General features: G+C 34.5%; 1 protein-coding gene across 2 annotated transcripts in view; it reads left to right on the top strand.

Annotated features, from left to right (window-relative positions):
* retn (retained) overlaps positions 1–20,920 on the top strand; it is a 254,968-nt gene extending 234,048 nt beyond the window's left edge. Inside the window, exons 5-10 of one of the 2 annotated variants that reach the window (XM_089638518.1) lie at positions 2,753–2,936; positions 15,886–16,036; positions 16,584–16,851; positions 17,282–17,435; positions 19,047–19,300; positions 20,042–20,920. In XM_089638518.1, coding sequence (XP_089494644.1) covers positions 2,753–2,936; positions 15,886–16,036; positions 16,584–16,851; positions 17,282–17,435; positions 19,047–19,300; positions 20,042–20,181 — 1,151 coding nt within the window. In that variant the 3' untranslated portion in view covers positions 20,182–20,920. Of the gene's footprint in view, positions 1–2,752; positions 2,937–15,885; positions 16,037–16,583; positions 16,852–17,281; positions 17,436–19,031; positions 19,301–20,041 lie in introns of both variants that reach the window. The other variant, XM_089638517.1, reaches the window with a different exon arrangement.
* The last annotated feature ends 1,801 nt before the right edge of the window (positions 20,921–22,721 follow it).

Raw genomic sequence — 22,721 nt, 5'->3', positions numbered from 1 at the left:
CTTGGAAGATGTGAAAATCCCCTCGTTTTCGTATTTCGAACCCCTAATTTCGAGTAAAATCCTCATTCTGCCCTGGCCAACTTTCATTCCCCTTCAGCCTGGAATAAAATAATAAAGCGACTATGGATCGAATCGGTGGAAATGTCCCGCCGGCACGCAGCGGCCGTACTGGATATTGGCTATTGGCCGTGGCCAGCCTCGGACCAATACCTCTCACCTCTCACATCTCACATCTACAAAGTGTTTTGTTGGCGGTAACCTCCAATAAGCAATGGCCCGGCTGATTGAAACCCGACCTGCGAGTGCGGTGACGTGTGTTTGGACGTATCTCGATGGTAATGCGGGCAGGTACTTATTTATAAACAAATCGTGTAATGCGAGAGTGGATTGAGGAAGGAGATTCGACAAACGATCGGGCAGCCGAACTACCTTTGGCAACCCTTTTCATACAAGCAACTGTATTTTGAAAAAAAATAATTTCAATTAAAATATTTTGTATCTATTACAAATCACGGCGCACCACCCAACTACTGTGATTCAAATGCAATTTCCATTGGTGCGTTGAGCGGTGAGTGTAAAATCATCTGATATTCTTTTTTCAGACAATGATAGCTATGTTAGTCGTCGCGTAATATCTATTGCTAGAAAAAGACTGTTTTTTTACTCCTGCGTTTTTTGTACCGCAACCAGAGAGGCTATACGTACCTGTTTTTGCGGGAATTCCCGCTTTTTAAGCAAAATATAATTTTCCTGCGGAACAGCTAATGCTGCATGTAACTCTTGCGAGCCGAACTACGAATAATGAGAAAGGAACGAATCAATCGCAAACGGCGCGAACCTCTTTTGCTCCCAAATCCAGATTTTTCTATTTCTCACGGTAAAATATACGATTTGTTAAAATAATATCTGGAAACCTTGCCCGCAACCCTGTATCTGACTCCAAAAGTACAGATTAAAATAGCTGAAGAAATGCTGAAATAGTCAAGTTCAAGTACCTGCTTCCAATTTCCTCACAAAATCTTATCATTGGTTATATTATGAGGTAGGTAAGTACCTACCCAGGAAAGTATTTATCATTACCTATATGTGTTCCATCTTTTGTCTTTCTTTATAATTAAGTGCCTACTGACCCTCTGTCTGAGAAGTCATACCCCTCGCTAACAAAGTAAGAAATAAGCTTACAATGTCCGACTAGCAAATTCCCGCCGCATTATTGGCTCTTCGCTCTCTTTATCGCGCACTTTTATGGCGGATTACATAGCGAGAAACGCAATAAAACGGGGGATTTTGCTATAAAACTTATTCCGGGCGGCCGGCCTCGTGGCGTATGGGGCGCGAGCTGTGCGCGTGCGCGAATACGCCATCTTTGAAATTGCTCTTGTAACGAACAACATTGATGCATTATTCGATTTATTCGCGTACATTAATATGTTGCCCACTCTTAAACATTCCTTTTAAACTGCCTAGCGTCTTATGGGATCAACCCTTACCAAAGCTTTTCTTCAATTTAGTATGCACTAACAGTGAACTAGGTTTATGTTTAGAATTTAAGCGGCATTTTTGTGACATCAAGTGATGTCCAGGAATTCAGTATCTACGGTAAAACCTAGTGGCAAGTGCAAAAAATTATTTTATTTTAATATAAACTGATAGTTCTGTGAACAATAGATTTCGCGTAGTGGTGATTATTCTGACTTAACAGTCGCAACACTCATACGCTCTGGCGTAATAAAAAGGTACTATCGAACATGGCTACCATCTTGACAGGATCGACCTGACACGAAACACATTTGACAGCCGAAATGCAATTTGGTTGTCAAAATAGAATTACGCTACGGTATTTTGCATTTTGGAAGTCATATGCCATTTTTATGCACCGATCTTCAAACTTGCCCAGATAGTAGTAGTTTCATTAAATCAAAAAAGCATAATCTGCGGTTTTACTAAGCATGCGATTTTTTCGCGTCGTTTATTTATGCCTGAATAATCCTTTTTCCTTTCGTTTTCCTTGAATAATCTCGGGTTTATTATTCACCCAGTCGCTTTAACTTAATGTCCTCCGCGATGGCTTTATTGCCGACAATGGGACATTTAGCAAGGCGATGGACATCTCAAAAAGGAGAAACAGGAGCAGTTTCATGAACGGGAGGCAGTTAATGTTCGCCGGAGGGTATTTGTGTTTTATGGAGATTTGCCTAATTCTTATTGCAATATTGAGTATCTAGGTACCTACCTATTTCCATAAGTGCAATTCTGAGAACGTTGAAATGTAATGTATTCCACGTTTGAACTTGGTGGCTTAAGGTTTACTAGTTTTACTACCCAGTTTCGCTTTAGATTTGAATTGAATGATACGGAACAAATTCATATGTATCTAAATGTACGAGTACAATAATTATTATAAGCATATCGCTGATAGACCCTTAACCTTTAACCTTTTTAACCTCTTTCTATTTTGTATGGGTCTGCCTTAAAACGGAACTCTCAACGGCAGTAGCATGATATATGTTTTTGTAGCTCCATTTTATATTCCCTCCTCAATCTAACTGTACTGATAAAATAATAAGAAGCTTCCCTCTAACAACCTTTGTGTTTGTTTATTGTAGGTAGAAGGAAACCCTCACATATCTGAGGAAATTTAGAAATAATTGACTACACATTCTAAATAAGTGCGAGCAAACAATACACAATAATTCAATAACTGTTACATTTCTTGATAGCACGTTCTAAAGTAGCATTTTATCTGTTCCAGGAACCCCAATCAACAGACTTCCGATCATGGCCAAGTCTGTGCTGGATCTGTTCGAGCTGTACAACCTGGTTATCGCCAGGGGAGGCCTGGTTGATGTTATCAACAAGAAGCTGTGGCAGGAGATCATCAAGGGGCTTCATTTGCCATCCAGCATCACGTCGGCCGCCTTCACTCTGAGGACCCAGTAAGTCAAGCATCTTCAAATTCTATGCAATTAACTGCAGCTATTTCACGTGCAACATGTCGGCTGTGGAATAATTTGCCAACTTTTCTGTTTCATCCCTCCCTTCTTCTAGAATATGAGGGAAACTTCGTGGCCCTTTTGTGGCATGATATTGGTTTAAAAAAACAGTTTTCAGTTTCATCAAATAATAAATATTGTAGTGCCTCCTTAAATTATCTTTTATATCAGATAAATGTACACAGTCATGATTCTGAAAACAACACGTGTTAAAACATCAAAAGTCTTTGTATTTTTAAAGTTTTCTCTTCACATTTCGTAAGTCTCAACTGGTCTCGGCCTTTTCACTTGACTTCAGTTGTATTGATTCATTGGTTTTTATCGATCTCCATTCATATTATATTGCTTTACAATCCGTACTGAAACCCATAGGTACCAATGCAAGTTTTTTGTTCTGATGCCATAATTTACATATCGTCCGTTTGGGTATGTTATACGTTCTACTTACCGAGCTTTTTTCACAGCGTTTTAACTCGAAACTTTACGGCGCTTTTTAATATCCAACTCTTTTAAATCTCCGGCGCTTTTATCGCCTCGAATTATACATTTAAAATTTGTATTATTGTAGTATTAATTTATTAATGGGTTATACTGAGAAGTTGGTTATTCCGGTTGGCTTTAAACAACACAGGTACGGATCGGTTGGTTTACGAGGCGGCCCTAGGAATGCATTAAAAATATAATTTATAGCCGGCAGACACAAAGGGAGAATAAGTCAGAAAAAGCGCCCGACTTTTGATGGAACTATGTCAGCCATGTTTAGTTTGATTTCTTCCACATCGCCCGGGTTTATTGCTAGCCGAATACTTAACACTTTGATACCCACAAGCCACAGGATTCACTTTGTGTGCTAATTTACATAGCATCTTTTGTAGGATATCTCTAGTGTGCTGATTGCTTATCATCGACTGTTAATTCCCCTCTTCCATTTACATCAGTAGTAGGTACTTGACGAAAAGCTTCTGAAAGGGGAAAATGGAATAAACCGCGAGGGTTACTCACCCCTGTCTAAATGTTTTCTTAACTTATTAAACACTGGCTGCATTCCTTTGCTTCGCCCTGACTTTATTCTGCTTTAGGGTTAAAAGCGACGCTCGTTATATTCTACGTGTTCATAAATGGCGTTAATTCATTTATTTGAGTAACATACACTTTTTGATAGTAAAAAAACCTTAAGATGTGGCAAAATAACCTTAAGATGTGGGAAAATGGGACGGGTGGTATTTCAGTTGTACGTAGATAGCGTCTTTCTTTGAAGGTAAATAGTGTAAAATTTAACCAATCTTGGAATAAAACAACAGATTTGTGCAACAAACAAACCCACATACATTGTTTTTTGTATATAGGTATAGTACATACAAAATTTCTGAAAACTTTTTATTAAATTGATTTTCATCACGTTTTTCTTTCTGTTTTGCTTTCAGTTTGAATTGAATAAAATAAGTTTGAATAACATAATAACAGTATACTTGAATAATAGCAGTTTGAATTGAATAACATCACTTTCTCTCATTGTTATTATTAATATTCATTCCATGTTAAAATGTTAAACTAGAAAATATAAAAAAACACGTTTGTACCTTTAAGTAGTTGCACTTTTTCTTCTTATATTATATTGTTTTTATTGGCGATCTAGTGATAATGATGAAATACCGTATAGAGTCTGATGATTTATTCTGATCATATTACATTTACTGCTAATACTTAGCTAGACAGAAAGTAGGGATTATAAATTTTCTTATTTGATAAAAATAGTGAGATTTTTTTTATACAGCACAATAGCACACAACTGCTCCCAACCACCATCTGCAGCCAGTGAGACTACGGAATTCCCAATTAGGGTATGCTGTGAACATACACTTTTTGATAGTAAAAAAACCTTAAGATGTGGCAAAATAACCTTAAGATGTGGGAAAATGGGACGGGTGGTATTTCAGTTGTACGTAGATAGCGTCTTTCTTTGAAGGTAAATAGTGTAAAATTTAACCAATCTTGGAATAAAACAACAGATTTGTGCAACAAACAAACCCACATACATTGTTTTTTGTATATAGGTATAGTACATACAAAATTTCTGAAAACTTTTTATTAAATTGATTTTCATCACGTTTTTCTTTCTGTTTTGCTTTCAGTTTGAATTGAATAAAATAAGTTTGAATAACATAATAACAGTATACTTGAATAATAGCAGTTTGAATTGAATAACATCACTTTCTCTCATTGTTATTATTAATATTCATTCCATGTTAAAATGTTAAACTAGAAAATATAAAAAAACACGTTTGTACCTTTAAGTAGTTGCACTTTTTCTTCTTATATTATATTGTTTTTTTTAAATTTGGTCTTAAAATTTAAATGTCGTTATTTTATTCATCAATGATGTCAAAATTCCTAACACTGCAAAATATTAATGTATTATGACCAATAAATAAAATAAAATACAAATAGTTAGATAAGCTTATAATATAACACAAAAGATCTTAACTGTAAGGCAGAAAACCTTTTAGTTTGTCGGGGAGTAACTACATGTGTGTAATTTTTTTTTATTGATTTACTCAATTTATTTAAATATTAAAATGTGTCATTTTTATCTGGTTCCAAAAGTGTTAAGCAAAACCGCCAGGCTTTGTATGATTTATGCCTCCGGTCCGCCTTCCGCTTGCCATACAGATTACAGATCCAGACCTAGTGGTTGGTGCTGGAGGTTGGATAGTTCATGGCCAATAGTCCATGTCATGGTGGACTCCATGGTGTAAGCCATGGTGTAAATCTCAAAAGCTTTAAGATTTAATATCCCATTGCCTACATTAGAATTCGGTCATGGACAAATCAACAAAACCACGCAAAGATGACCATCTTTGACGGCCTCCGTGGTTGAATGGTTACGACCCTTGACTGCGAATCGGGAGGTCGTGGGTTCAAATACCGGCGTGCGCAAGTAAATTTTATTTATTTAATATGATACGAATTTATCAATTCAACATAATATGTATCAAGCATATTTGTGGCACGTTCCAGAGCTTCGCTCTGGTGAAAGACCACCATTCAAAATCGAAACGTTGCTTGAAATGCCTTTAGTCGTGTTTGGTTGTGAATAGCCTCGTTCTTCCCTACCTTCCTCTTCCTCCTCTCAATCCCTTCTCCACTATCTTCAGCCTCACAGCATACCCTAATTGGGAATTCCGTAGTCTCACTGGCTGCAGATGGTGGTTGGGAGCAGTTGTGTGCTATTGTGCTGTATAAAAAAAATCTCACTATTTTTATCAAATAAGAAAATTTATAATCCCTACTTTCTGTCTAGCTAAGTATTAGCAGTAAATGTAATATGATCAGAATAAATCATCAGACTCTATACGGTATTTCATCATTATCACTAGATCGCCATTGTCTATTTTCTTTTCTTGACATATTTTCTTTTTGGCCAAACACCTAGAAACCTACATGTACGAAAAAAACGGACTTTGTGTCGAGAATATTATCTAAGAAAGATAAAAGATTGGCATCAGATGCCTTTTTTCACGCCTGAAATACTAGATTTATACCAAACTATAATTAACCATCTCAAACTGTCGCCTGTTTCAATTGTCGAAACGTCACAATACTCCGGAGAATTCGGAACGGGGACTCTACGAGTAGGTTTGTATATACTAATATTATACTAATTTATCAATTTCAACTCTGGTTGTGTAGCGAGTAGGTATAGAATTTCAATTTCAATGGAATATCTTCCGAGTATTTTTTCTGGTTTTTAGTTTCTAGTGGCTATCTATCGAGTCGGCGTTTCGAGTCACATTTTGTCTATTGAACAAATATAAATAATACTGTGTGAGTTTCTTTTATAATTAACTCGTCCAGCGCTTGTCATGTGTCAAGTTGCTCTTCTCAAAAGAAGAAATGTACGTCAGACAAACGGACGCGGGCGTTTATTATTTTTAATACAAATTATATTATAGCCGAAATGATTATTTAATGCAGGTAGGTATTAATTCTAACAGTAAAATATGAAAAGACGAAAGCACATGCGATAATAGACATAGTATAGACATAGACTAATCACACACTATATATATCTTCCATTATTCTAATTATTGCTCATACACAATTGAAACATACACAACAGCTCAAGTTCGACTCTATCATAAGATTGTAACGATTAAACATCACACATTAAAACATTAATGAGATATATTATAGACATAGACAAATCACACACATACTTTCACATATTTTTGGTTCCTTGAAACGGGCAATTTGCCTAGTTAGGAACCAATAATTTCGACCTGATAAGATACACTAAAAATATTTTAATTATATCTTTATATCATATTGTACTGTGTGTAAATCTAAAGGTATAAATAAATAAATAAAATAAATAAATACCACTTGTATTTTTGTTTTTGTTTACGAAGGTATCTAATTAGCCGACTAATCTTTTGGTAATTATATTATCTGGATCTTCAATTGATTTATGTTACTTGATGTAAAAAAGTAAGTGTTTGAAGTGTGTACTCATGGAGGTAGGTAATGATCAAGTTTTTAAATACAACAAGTGAGTAAAAATGATTTTTTTGTAAAACATAGTGCCGTGACTTCAGGATTAGTAGGTACCGTGGTTTTCACTAATCCACGGATTAGACTCGACATATAAATGACCCATCAAATATGATGCTAAACGGATGGTTTAGAAGTAAATACATAAATTACGACTTTTTTATGTCCTGCAAGTTATAAACGACGCTTGTTTCGGATGTGAACGCCTGCCGTATACACTTTGCTTTGGAGAAAATCTTTTAGTAAAAGTAAGGACGCTTAAACATTATATAACACTGATAGGTGATAGGTTCCTCACCAAAAATACATCTCGTATAATGATGACATGGGTGTCAATTAGATTGTATTTTTTTTTTTAAATTTTTCAAATTTTTTTTAAAATTTCGATTCTGTTTTCTTGATTGAATGAACAAGTGAATGAAATCTTAAAGTCGAAATTAACCCACTTCCCGACAGGCGATCGAGTTGAAACTCGGCAGATAGTCTCGTTGTCGATGACAATGCATCCTATCATATGTATATTATTATTTATTTATTTATTTTATTTATTTATTTATTGGCTCGCCAACAGAATACATCACATAATTTTAACAGTGATTTACATTTATACATGGTTATAATGATGTTTCTAATAATAGGTGAGCACAACATTCATCTCAATATTATTTGTGTAATAGTGATTGGTTAGTTACAGTAATAATAAATTTAATTACAAGAGTGTATATAAAAACAAGGAGGATCGAAATCAATTATTAGGAAGAAACTTATATACTTATTACTATATTATACATATATATATATACATGCATACATCTAAATACACATACATACATATATACACACATACATAGTTGCGTACATACACATTTAAATACAAACACACTCATAAGTGTGTACACTGTACGCATATTGTATGCAAACATATATACACTTATGCACGCATGAATCATATATAGTGGAGCTAATGCATAAGTAGGTGATTGGTAAAGAAAATGAAATAATAAAATGGCTCTAAGTGAGGAGATCATCAGATATAAGTATGTGTAAGTTCTTTCTGAAGGTATTAATTGAGTTTGAAAATATATCTAAATCTAGAAGATTGCAGTATCTATTATACAATCGAGTCATTCTCGATGTTGGTTTGAAAAAACTTGTATTACTACGACAAGTATCTATCCAAAAGGTTACAGGGTTTCTTGTGGATTTCGGTCTTATATTGAGGTTAATTTGATTAATTAAAGATGAATCATACACATTGTTAATGATTTTAAACAGAGAGATTATATCTGATATGTTTCTTCTTTTGGCGAGTGAGACTTCTTTAAAGTGAGTAAGTCTTTCAGCATCGTTACTGAGATTACGATGTACTCCAGATTTGTAAGCTAGTATTCTTAAGTATTTTTTTTGAACGGACTCCACTTTCCTGCTATGAATTGCATAATGTGGTGACCAAATCACAGAGCCGTACTCTAAGATGCTTCTTACATATGAGTAGTACAAGATTCTGAAGCTACTGGTGTTCTTAAATGATTTAGTGACTCTGGTGATGAAACCGAGCATTTTATTAGCCTGATTGACAATGTTTTGGTAATGGTTTCTGAAGGTTAGCTTCGAGTCAAGTAAGATTCCCAGATCTCTAATGGAGTCTACTCGTTTTAGGATTTCATCACAGATCGTGTAAGGGAAATCAATTTTACGGACATTTCTCGTGAACGAGATGATATTACATTTGCTAATATTTAATTCCATGTTATTATCTACACACCATTGAGACAATGTGAGGAGGTCTTTTTGCAAAGTTTTGCAGTCTTCTTGTGAATTCACGGGATGAAAAATTTTTAAGTCATCCGCATATAGTAAACATTTACAAAAAAGTTTTGCCGTTAGATCATTTATGAATATAATAAAGAGTAGTGGTCCTAAATGGGATCCTTGAGGGACACCAGATGTGACAAGTTTGGGAGAGGACTCATAACTATTAACTTGTACATATTGACTCCTGTTAGAAATATACGATATAATCCATCTCAGGAGGTTGCCATGGAAACCTGTTCTTTTTAGTTTTTGGATCAGAAGAGGATGACTGACTTTATCGAAAGCCTTTCGGAAATCAGTATAGACTGCATCTACTTGTGTTCTTTTGTCAAAATTGGTACATAAAAAATCTACATATTCAATTAAATTTGTGGTAGTGGATCTTTTGCATACGAATCCATGCTGAACAGAACTTAAAATATGTTTAAAATGTGTAAAAATGCTTTTATAGATTAAGGATTCGAAAATTTTTCCAAAACATGAGAGTATACTTATTGGGCGATAATTAGAGATGTCACTTTTATTCCCAGATTTGAAGATAGGAGTGATACGTGCTATTTTCCAAAGATCAGGAAAAACACCTTCTTTAAGAGATTTACGAAATATAACATGAAGAGGATAAACAAGAGATTTAGCACAGTTTGATATAAATAATGGTGGAATGGCATCTGGACCTGGGCCTTTGTTTGAGTTTAGTGATTTCATAGCGTTTAATATTTCAGTCTTTGAAATTTCGACATGACTGAGCGCGTAGGTACTTTCTTGAGAAACACAATTTACATGTTGATTTGATACATCATTTGTATTAAAAACAGAGCAGAAGTAATTTGAGAAAAGTTCACTAATTTCATGACCATTGTTTGCTACAGTTTCATTTAAGTGCATTATTTTAGGAATTAAGTGAGTCATACCTTTTGATTTTGCATAAGTCCATAGTGGTTTTGTACTATGATGTAAAGTGTCTTCGATAGAATTAATATAAGATTGGTAGCATTTGTGAATTCCAGTTTTGACCCTTGATCGTAGGATTGTGAAACTATCATAGTCTCTAGGATTCCCAAACTTTTTGAATTTTTTTCTAAGTTTGTCTTTTTCTTTGATTTGATGGATAACAACACTGGAATACCAGATAGGATATTTGTTTTTATTCACTTTTTTTGGTGTGTGTTTCTCTATAATTGGCCAGATGCTATTATATAGGAATTGAAGAGACTCATTGCAATTTAGTGTTACCATTGGGGTCCAGTCGATTAGGGATAATTCTTTGGTACAATTAAGATAATCAGTTTTTTTGAAATTGAATAAAGGACGTTCAACGTTATCATTAAGATTGTGCATTGTATTAATAGTTAGATCCATTTCAATTGGTGGATGGTGCACGTCAATTTTAGAAAGAGCGAGGGCAGGTTGAACATTGAGCGTAAAATCAGAGAGAGCTAGATCAAGTATTCTACCGTTAACATTTTTTGTATAGTTATACTGATGTAAGTTAGAGAAATGTAGAAATTCTAATAACAATGAAGATTTTTGATTACCAAATGATTCAAAATAATTACTATCATTGTTGGCGTTAACTGACCATTCAATGGAAGGAATATTAAAGTCTCCCAGTATTAATGTATGAGAATTGATGTGTGATTTAATACAGATATCTTGGCACTTGTTGATGAAATTAGTAAATGCGTCAGTTGCAATATCTGGTGGAAGATAAGCTATACAAATATTTATAAATTTTTTATTTGATCCGTTTGATTTAATTCTTACCCAAATATGTTCAATATTAGAGGGTTCATCATATATTTGATAGGCTACAATGTTTTTCTTGATAGCTATTAAAACTCCCCCTCCGTCTTTCTTTCTGGATGTTAGTTTTTCTCGGTCTTGTCTGAAAATAGTGTATCGTTTATCCAATATCTCTGCATCTTGAATTGAGGAATTTAGCCATGTTTCTGTTAAACATATAACATCATAGTTTGAGGAGAGAGTGTTTATAGAGATTTGATCTAATTTGCTTCTCATGCCTCTTATATTCTGATAATATAAAGACATTTCCATTGTGATTGTCAGAGAGATGTAGAAATGTGTATATGTATGCAGAAATTAGATTTTCTCTAACATACTTATATTATATTATGGTGGCATTTATGCACACACACGTATTTCTCTGAAATTGGATGACATTAAAAAAAATTACATCAGTTAAATACACGAAATAAATCTCGTTACCATCTAATTGGGATGTGGCTTAAGTGATAGCGCGGTCCACTCATTTTAGTCATTCCCCGGGAGGAAGATTCAATCCTCAGTAACAAAAGTATTTTTAAGTAAATACCTACATCTATTAATAAAAATAGATGTATTATAGTAAAAAAAACTTTTTTATTTACGGGTTGATTTTTCATAGTACCTATAGATTCACAAAATGCTTATTATGTAGAAACTTATCAAATGAGACTGTTGTTTACTACCGGGAAACACTATTCCAGTTTATTTTGACTCTAGATACCTATAATACATTTTCTATAGTGCTGTAGACAATATTATAATCATATTTACAACTTTCCCAGCGCACGCCCCTGGAGCACGAACCAGCTCCAACACGTAACACTGTCATATAAGAGGTAAATGTATAGCCTACATCCTATGTGGCGAATGATTCTCTTTCGTGAGCATTATAATAAATATAATACTGGAATGGGAGGAGCCAACCAATACGGTTCATTAATTATTTCATCCACCAACACCACGCCATTCCATGGACGTACGTGGTACGTGCCTCGCATAGAACTCGTATAAATATTTGTCATTCTTTTATTCGGCTGATATTATTGATTGCCGTGCCGAACCGGGGAACTTGGACTAAATGCAACAGTATCCATACACTATCGGATCTGAGGCGATTAATATTCAACGGACGATCCGTGGATCCGTCATACGACATTATTCGTGTACGTGAGATGGTGAGAAGTACCGAGGAGGCGGCTTGTTCTCGAGGGAATTTCTATTAACTTATAACTTCTACTTCTATGTACTGAGGTGGCTGCGCGTACAAAGGAAAAAGCTCGCACGAGAGATCGAGTTCTCATCAAACAAAACCGAGTAGGTACCTATACGTATAGATAGATACTTATGTCTTAGGTACCGCTGAATAAGGATCGAACTCAATTTGAATTATGAAATATTATTTTTGATAGAAAATGCAAAAGCTTTTGGCAAGCTTGGCAAAGGTCACCAAATGCAAATAAATGCAAATAAATACAAATAAAAGATTTTTGTGAAGGATTGCACTCTATTTTATTATGAATTACTATTGTTTAAAAAAAAACCATAACTTAGTTAACACCACTTTTATTTTTTATACAATGCCGACCGGGTTTCGCTACAACCGTAGCTTCATCAGGGCTTCATTAAATATATAAAAGTGGTGTTTGCTAAGTTATTGTTTTATTTCAAATTATAATGTTACATCTGCTTCATATGAACAAAAAAATTACATTGTAATGGAAACTAGTTATCACGAAGCTTGACAAAAACCACCAAATGCGAATGAATAAATACTAATAAAACTTGGCATTTTTTGAAATCTTACAATTATTTCATATTTTTAATAAGGATTGCTCTCAATTTTATTACAAAATATTTAATGGAAACTGTAAAGAGTTACGGGAAGCTTGGAAAAAGTCATTAAATGCGTAATAAATAAGGAAAAAACATGACAATTTCTCACGGCATGAACACGGCTGTGAATTTATTTGTCGACTTTTATGTTTCCTCCTTAATACAACCTGCGTCTTCGAGACTCGTGTGCACTCCCCCTTCCTTAAAACTTAAAAAAACCCTCCACTCAGCATCTTCAAATATGACGTATGTCCCGATGCCAGAGGGAAACATTAAAGCCCCCTTACGGGGACTTATTTTAATCTTTAATATGTCATAGATTAAAACTCGTAAAACATGCAGTGCAGGTTCTTTATTTATGTTATAATATTCGGTTACATAAAGCGGCCAACTCCCGATGAAAGCTATTAAATTCTCGAAATGATGAAAGTCGCAATAACTTGTTTAAACAATACATCAAAACCTCCATAATAATAATATCAATAAAATAATAGGATCTGTCAAAGAATTTATATATAAAATGCAAAAACTTGTCATTTTAAATACATGTAGGGTTACTAATTTTTTTTAAATATTTATATTGAGGGATCAGTAGGATTTATAGGTCCAGTTAGGAGTTCTAACGAGCCGAACCCTCTGATATGAAAATATCTGGAGTCGGTGAATTATTTTCGCATTTGATCTCTGGTGAGTTGACGTATTGTTATTGTATTGTTTTGTATTTATTATGCTTATATATCCACTTGCGTAATGTGGATTGACTAGATGATCATTTGTGGAAACATGTGTGGAAGGGCTTAGTTTTTCCTGCGGGTAAGATCCCGGACATAAAGTCAGAAACATAAATATCAATAATATCAATAATGTCAATAATATCAATATTATACAACCCCAAGATATTTAATCTAGGTACCTATACCTATTGCATTGGACAACTCCTGTATGTAGTCTGGAATAAAATAATAATTATAAAGGTGAACAGACTCTCATGGTTTGGGCGTGTAGATCGAATGAAAGAAAAAAGGACGCACATGTGAATGGTAGAATAAGTCGATGACGCCCGTGGAAGACAAGGCACGATCATGTGAACCAGATACTTGGCTCGGGCCATGTCGAGAGTCAGAATAATAGAAGAGTATGTATGAATGTGAATGAGGCCGAGTTGTTTAGCGATCCGTCCTCTCTGCCTACTCCTGCGTGGAAACGGCGTGATGGTTAGTTAGGTTAGGTAAACAGATAAACATTAATCAGGTGTCTGTATTTTTAATATTTGGTGTCAAAAATTCCACGCGGCGTACTTCAGGAAAACTTGGCAATGTGCCGCCATATTGGACTATTGACAGGCCGATAAAGGCGGGAATTTCATTATTTTATATTTTACACGTCGCACTGTTCATTGTAGTCAGTTCGTCTATTCGTCTATTGAATCTAGAAAAAAATGTCCGCTTTGATTTATGATCCCCCATCTCAAATGTGTAATTATTATTACTTCTATTATGGAAATTTGGTATTTCACAGACGTGTTTCGGGACAAAAACTATAATAATATGCGACGTGTTCTTAAATTCTTCTCATTAATGAGTCAATGACGGTTTGTTGCAGTATTCAGTACCTACCTGTTCGCTTGAGATGATATACGATAAGATCTTTTGTCTTTAAAAATGCTAAATAAGCATTTAAATTCCATGGACATCTTCATAGGCAAATTAAGGCTGACTGGAGGTTTATGCTTATTCAATTTTACGAGTTGTATTATTAATTCTAATAAACCAGGGACGTGCTACAGTTTTAGAGTAGGTACCTTTTAGTTACCCATCAGAAACACAGTATAATATTGGGGGCTCAAATTACAACTTTTGGGAAAATAATTACATATTTACATTATTAGAGCATTTGTAACTAATTCCGATAAATATACAGAAAAGCGGGACACGGTTAATACTAAAATAGGTTATTTGGGCTACTTTTTTCATACAAAAAAATTAAACCCTGACCAAGAACCTAAGAAACCTATTTTGGGGAAAATAATATAAAAAACTAACCTCAAAACTTTCTTATCAATAAAAATGGCCGCCAAGTGAACATTCGATTTTAATTTTAACGAAATCTAATATATATATATGTTATAAAAAGAAACCCGTGTTTTCCCTGCCCGCCTAATTTTCTTCACAACCAGCAACTGCCACCCACCGGTGGTTATGGTAGTAGATAGCCCTTGGTGTCACATCGAAAGTAAGAAAGTTTGTTTAGGGGTGGCTAAGCGTAGGTGGAAGTCGGTTTTTATGGCCGCGAATGCTTCATATTATTTCAAAATGGGCCCGCCGACTGTGTCGGTGAGTCTGGAAGGTTCATGAAGTTCTCGAATGCTCTAGAAGGTTCTGGAAGAAGAAAGTTTTAGACGGTTCCAAAATGAATAGCTGATTGTGTCAGTGAGTCTAGAAGGGTTCGGAAAGTTCGAGAATGTTCTTGAATGTTCTGGAAGGATCCGTAGAAACGCGTGGCGGGGTACAGCTAGTAACTATTAAAATGTATTATTTCCACTATTCTATATATTTACACTAATTCCTAAGTGGAACATACTATTAGTATAGCCTTGGTGAGCGACCATAATCCAGAATCGAAAAGATGTTTGAAATGGTTTTTGCTATGTAGTGACCAGATTTAATGAGCCAGAAACTTTCTGCTGTTCCTTCCCCTCCCTTCAGCCTCACAAAATTCCCAACAAACAGAGGTAGCATTACATAGTTCAACGACTGTCTGTTGGCAGTTGAAAAGTGCTATCACAATGTGCATAAAGTATATTTTGTACATACACAACAACAAAGTTTATTTTATTACGAAGAAAAATATTTAATGTCTCGAAGTTTTGTGAAATATTTGTTTCTTAATTTTTTTTTTTTTTTTCTAGATATATGAAATATTTATACCCCTACGAGTGCGAGAAGAAGAACTTGTCCACTCCGTCAGAGCTACAGGCCGCCATCGATGGCAACCGGCGAGAAGGCCGTCGCTCTTCCTATGGGCAGTTCGAGCAGCAAGTGCAGTCCCAGCTCAATATGGTAACTATCTCTACTATGCCGTCAAAGATAAACTGTCAATATCTTATTGTATCCTACATACAGTTTACTAGACTAATAATAATCTAATAATAGTCTGTAACATTTCCCCTTTCTTCCCTTTGCCGTCACTTCTATAATGCATGGACACTGGACATTAGGTATAATAACATAAGCCCATACATGGCCGGCCCCGTCCCCATAGATAAAGAGTGCAAGATATTTTAAATATCTCCTCGGTGAGAGACTACCATTCAGATTCGAAATTTAGCTTCAAATTGCTTTAGCTGTGTTTAGTTACCAGTTTAAATGTCTTATTTTTGGAACTCTTTGTTTTTACTGTTATTTTTTCAAAGATAAGCACATAAATTAAACCCACTAAGGCGCTGCCTTTGTAATAATAATAAGCAAGAATATTACAAGTAGATGAATTAGTTAATCATTTTTAAGTTTAAACCCTGTACCTGTAAGTAGAGTTAATTTTTTAAAATTACTTGTCGCCATATCCTCATTCATCAATTTCATCTAATAAATCTGTTTGTTCTTCTAGCCGTCAATGCAGCGCAGCCCTGTTCCGACCAGCATGCACCAGCTCTCTCAACAGATGTCCCCACTGTCCCTTGTGACTGGGGGTGCCAGGGGTCTGGGCGGGGGTCTAGGCGGAGGCTTGGGCGGGGGACTGACCCTAGGCCCCGGAGGTCTCGGCTTCCACAACCCCACTGCGGCTCAGCACACCGCCCACCACATGGCCCACGATCTGGAACAAAAGATGATGGAGTACATGAAGCTGTTTCAACAGAAGGATTTCAGGAGGCCAGGTAATTACTAATTTTGTTGTAATTTGATCATATTTAACTGTCTTAACCTCTCGGCGAGTATGGCCGTACTATTACGGCTAGAACTAAATACTCCCCAAGGAGTATGGCCGTACTACATATAACGCCCTTAATTAGTTAAATAAATAATAATATTATTTTTACATTGCTAGATTATGAGAAAACTATTGTTTTACATTTAATTTTTTTTTTATTTGTGTACTTCAAAAATGCTCACCGAACTGGGTCACAGTCTTGTTCGTAAAAGCTCACTCTCCGAGAGGTTAATGAATGCATTTTTGCTACTGTTTGTCTGATTTAAACCTTTAGGTGCGGTATTTCAATATATTGGCGATAGTCATATTTGTCATTTAAAGGAAATCATATTTGTCATTGTACCACTATTTAAATAATTTAACATTGATTTTTCCAGGATCAGAGTCACCGCCCAGTGCCGTGTCTCCGCGTGATGCAGCCCTCAACGCACTGGAGATGTCCCGCCTCACTCTGTGGAGTCTCTACAACAACAACGCCTCCCCGCCCGCATCCATCAACAACTCTTCACCTCCGACTAATGAACCACAGAGGTACTTACCTTACTCAAAAACTTACATAATTACTACAACACCATGATGAAACTACACAACAGCACAATACAACAACATAATGACACAACAATACAACAACATAACAACACAACTACATATTACACAACAACACAACTACATATTACACAATGATACAATGACAAAACTACACAACAACACAACTACATATTATACAATGATACAAAGACAAAACTACACAACAACACAACTACATATTACACAATGATACAATGACAAAATTATACAACAACACAACTACATATTACACAATGATACAATGACAAAACTACGCAGCAACACACAAAACAATTATAAAACTACATAAATACACAACAACGTAACCGCACAACCAAACAACAACAAAACATTTGATATTAGTTAAGCAGAAAGCAGCATGAGATATTATTGTCATCCTACAGAGTAAGGTCTATTCTATTTTCTTCTAAAACTAGCCAGGCCAATTTCGTACAAAAATTCATAGTAATCGCCTTCCAAAATATTTGTTGATCGTGAATAAAGCCATTTAAAAATGTGCAGAAAGCGTTCACGGCACTCAAACACTTTTAATGCGACTATTTCTCAAAAGTATTAACCAGAAAATAGTGAAATGGACGATTTCAGCAATTTACCTAACATTCAAACAATAACATTTACATAATCAGCAGAAAAGGTTCACGGCTCTTGTAATTACATACATTAGTATTTTTGGTAGCTCTGGCTGTTTTCTGCAGAATGCATATTTCACATAGTAAGTTCATAGTAGACACTTTATTGCAGACCTTAAATTCACTAATATGTATTCTACATGAAATAGCCAAAAACATAAACATAACTCTACAAATCTACATTTAAATCCACTGTTAAGTTATAAGAAATTGTTATCTACATTGTATGTATAATTTATATTTTTTAAAGTAAAAACATTTTAGATGTGGGGTAGATTTAATTATTCAATCTTTAGACAAAAGTCCTTTTATCTCAGTTAGAGTTTTTTGTGGCTGGCTACTTTCTGCATAACTATTTTCAATTATAATGACATAACCACACAATAACCCAATTAATGCTCTAAGATAGGGCAGGGCCGGCCTTTAGCCAAACGGCGCCTGGCTCAAGTAAAAGTCTCAAGAGCGCTGTGTTAGGTGTTGTGTTATTATCAGCGCCTTGGCTCCTACACAAAGAGGTGCCCGCAGTTCGCAAACCGCGGTCAACATAGACTCCTTGCTTCATTCACATTCATATATCGTCTCATACATACTCTTTGTTATTCTGACGCTTGGAGTGACCCAACCCAAGTATTTGATTAATTTGATAATGTCATGTTATTCTTGGGTCTTACCGACTTCTTCCACTCCTTTCTTCATTAATCTGCTCTACATGCCCAAACCATCTAAGTCCCTTTCTTATTCTTGACCATTACGCTTTCATCAGCCTTGCATTCTTTCCGAATCCCCACATTTTTAACACGGTAGTAGTAGTAGTTATAAAAGTAGAGGCTGTCGAAAGTAGAAAATGTTGTAGAAAGAGATCTCTGACGATTATGTAATATTTATAAAATATTAATAATGACCGAAGCAGTTTATATTCCCTCAGGGAGGCGCTGAACCTCAGCGAGTCTCCGGCGCCCCCGATGATCTGCGTGAAGCGTGAGCTGACGGAGCGCGAGCCCCCGCCTCCGGCCAAGCGCCCTGCACCCCCGCCGGCGCCCCGCCGCAGCCCCACGCCACCTCAGGCGCGCACCCCCGCACGGGGTCCTCCTCCACACGCTATGCCGCTGCACAACCATCACGAGGAACACAATCTGGCCAACAATGGATTGGGCGCTGCGTTCAAAATCACAAGCAGAGGTAATATATAAATATATCTTCTTACTGTCCTGTGCTACATCAGTGGCCTCCATGTGATGCAGGCCCAGCCTCTTCTCGCCCAATCCCTGGAGTTGTCTCTACCAACTGACGTCTTCCCTCAATACATCATTATTATTTATCTTATTTTATTTCCTAAGGAAGTGCTGCCATCTCTCGTATTCAAAGATAACTGTTGAAATTCTCCTTGCAAATTTATTTGTCGGATTTTTACCTGTAAGTGGGTTATTAGAGTGGAAGATACTCTCAGTATCGCTCTGATGGAAGATCACCATTCAGAATAGAAACATTGCCTGAAATGGCTTTGGCCAAGTTTGGAGACCAAATCTGAATAGTCAGGTACTTCCCCACCGACCTCTTTTCCATCTCCTTCCCCTCCCTCATTACCTTCAGCCTCACAACATTGTCCAATTGGGGATGCCATAGTCTCACTGGCTTTAGATGGTCGGGAGCAGTTGGGACTCTTGTGCGGTTTCACATAAAAAAAAAAAAATTAAATGACTCTCAACATACAATCCTCAAAGATGACATAGGTCCTTAGGTTTACCTCGTGGGTGTTAATATTTAACAAAAAAACATATTGTTCTGACATTAATTTTATCCGAGAATGTGTATTATGATGTATGAATAATTTATTGTTTTTTATGGTTTCATTGAAAATAAATAGTTTTCTACTGTTTTGACTTGCTAATTAACGTCTAAAATAAATTTTTGTGTTTCTAGGTGATGCAAGAACCGGGGACCAACAGCTGGTGGTTTCAATGGAATTAAACGGAGTCACATACGAAGGAGTCCTTTTCGCCAACCCACAGAACAACACAGCGAGTCCTCCCAACCAGCGACACCGGCCTATGGTATCCTGAATCTATGATCAATCTCGTCTTCATTCTGCTTCTAAAATAGCTGACAGTATTGATGAAGAATAAATGATTGTTTTAATATTATTTTTGTAACGTTTTTTAGTCGTTTGGGTGATTGGAATCTCGTTGATGTGTTTCGAATATGTATTTGATTTGTTTTTTTTTTTTGTCAAATTTTATTTACAATTCAGTAGAACCTTATGAAAAAAAAATGTCGAAAAAATGCGTTAAATTAACTTTTTGAAAAATGAGATGTCCTCATTCTTCAATCTACTACGCGCCAGAAATACGACATTTAAATACTCATCATCAAATAATATGCCATAACATAATCTGAATCATACTTTAGATATCCAATAATCAAAATTTCTTTTTATGCATATTATTTTGTTCTTGAGAACTTATTGGAGAAATAAATCATGAACATAATAATAATATCACATGTGTTCAGTCAAGATTCGCCAAAATAAAATTGTTTAAAGTGCTCACATGTCCCTGTGCGAGCTGAACAACGAGTAAATTAGAAAAATTATTATTAAGGTTATATGGTGAAAAAAAAAATTTAATTGTTTTTTTCACATTTTTTTATTAACTTTTCAACTAACAGAAAAAAAATATTATTTTTCACGGGTATAAATGGACTACTGATGAAAACAGTTGTCGGCATCATAACTTCACGAAAAATTATCCAATCTGCAAAAATAAAATACAAATCTTTTAAAATTATGTAGTAGTTAGTCTGACAGAGGGATTTTTTTTTTAAATAAAGAAATTATAGTATGGTTTTAAAAAAAAAAAATTTACAAGATCTTTTTTTATATTTGCAGATTGGATAATTTTTGGTGAAGTTATGATGCAGACAATGGTTTTAATCAGTAGGCCATTTAAACTCATAAAAAATAAAATATAATTTCTGTTGAAAAGCAAATAACCATTTTATTTTTTTCACCATACATTATAATAATTTTTCAAATTTACTCAGTTTTCTGCGCACGCAGTGGTATGTGCGCCCTTAAATGTTTAAATTAATTTGAATAATGCGATTTCAAATGTTTTTTTAAGTGAATGAAAATTTTAAATGTTTTTGTTTTTAAATCTTATTTACATAAAATTCTTTAAATTGCTACATATTCGTGAAAATTGTAATTTTAAAGTTAATCATTTTGGAAAAAGATGTTAAATTATGATGGCTACTTGTGTAACGTCTTAGTAAATAACAGGTTTAAAAAATCACTGTAAAAAAATGAGAATGCTAAATTGGTGATTTAGTACGGGTTTGGCATTGTTTTGGAGTTCAATTGATTTCCAAAGAAAATTAACTTCCCGAGTGTTTTATTTTAAAGTTAAACTGGAGGTGTTTGAGAAAATGTGTTCATTTCCACTGCATTATGTGTATTCACCATTTTGAAATGAAAAAGTGACATTCTGTCTAAAATATCAAATTATTATTTTTCAAGTTTATTTTTAAAAAATCTGTTTAATTTTAAAATGACACTTAATAAAAGGATGCCTACCTAAAGGATAGTATTATCACTTATTTATTTCTTCTGGTTCTACTGCTTGTTTTAAAATGTAATTGATTATATGTTTTGAATGTGTTTATAATTGCTCATTGTATGTATGTATTTAATTTTTAGAAATAATATACATAAATGTGTATTAGATTTTTTTGTAAATATTCCAAAATGTGTTATGCATACCATTTTTGTATCTCTCAGTCACGTTTTATCAAAAAGACGCTTTGATTTTTGTTTGTGTTTGGTTTTATCCAAGATCTTAAAATATTTTTTAAACAAATACTTTTTTATATCAGCCCTCTTTTACAAAACAATAATAAATTATTTTCTCATCATTTAAAAAATTATTTCATGCCAATTATTTAAATAAAAAAAATTAATTAAATGAAAATATTATTACTTTTATATTATTATTTTATTCGCATTGAATTTATTTATCCAAAGTTTTTCAGACTTATTTTTTTACTCGATTTTACTACTCTAATTTAATTAATTTTTTGAGTTTTTTATTTATAATGTGATTTAAAAAATATAGATACATAAGTGCTAACAAACTTTAATAATTGATTAAAGATAAAGGGCATGGAGATAGGTCATAAATATTGGTAAGTTAAATCATTTTATTAAGCTAGACCGTTGTGTCATTTCTTTTGCTATAGGAAAAGGAATCAATAAAAATCTGTCACAAAGACGATTTTGAAACTGTGTCAAAAATTGATTCTTGAAGTGTAATTTTTTAAAAACAGTAAGTTATTGGTTTTTTATCAGTGTTTTTACCCAGTTATGAATATATTAACGTATATTGACAATGTGGAAGTAATTGTAATGAATGTATCGTATATCTTTGCTACAATGTTGTATTATCAATTTGACATACTTTAAAAATGGCATAATAATAAATGTGTCTGTAATGTCACAAGAATCCTCATTTTATGTATTTTTTGCTACTTTTTACATCTAAGATTGCAAGTTAGTTATTGCATTAGTATAAATGTATTATGATTAAATTGAATAATGCTTTGTACA

The sequence above is a fragment of the Hesperophylax consimilis genome, chromosome 13 (genome assembly GCF_061612785.1).
Source record: "Hesperophylax consimilis isolate HC1 chromosome 13, BYU_Hcon_1.0, whole genome shotgun sequence".
NCBI classification, from domain to species: domain Eukaryota; kingdom Metazoa; phylum Arthropoda; class Insecta; order Trichoptera; family Limnephilidae; genus Hesperophylax; species Hesperophylax consimilis.
Note: the sequence above shows the minus strand (reverse complement) of the source record. Positions and strands in the feature narration are given on the sequence as shown.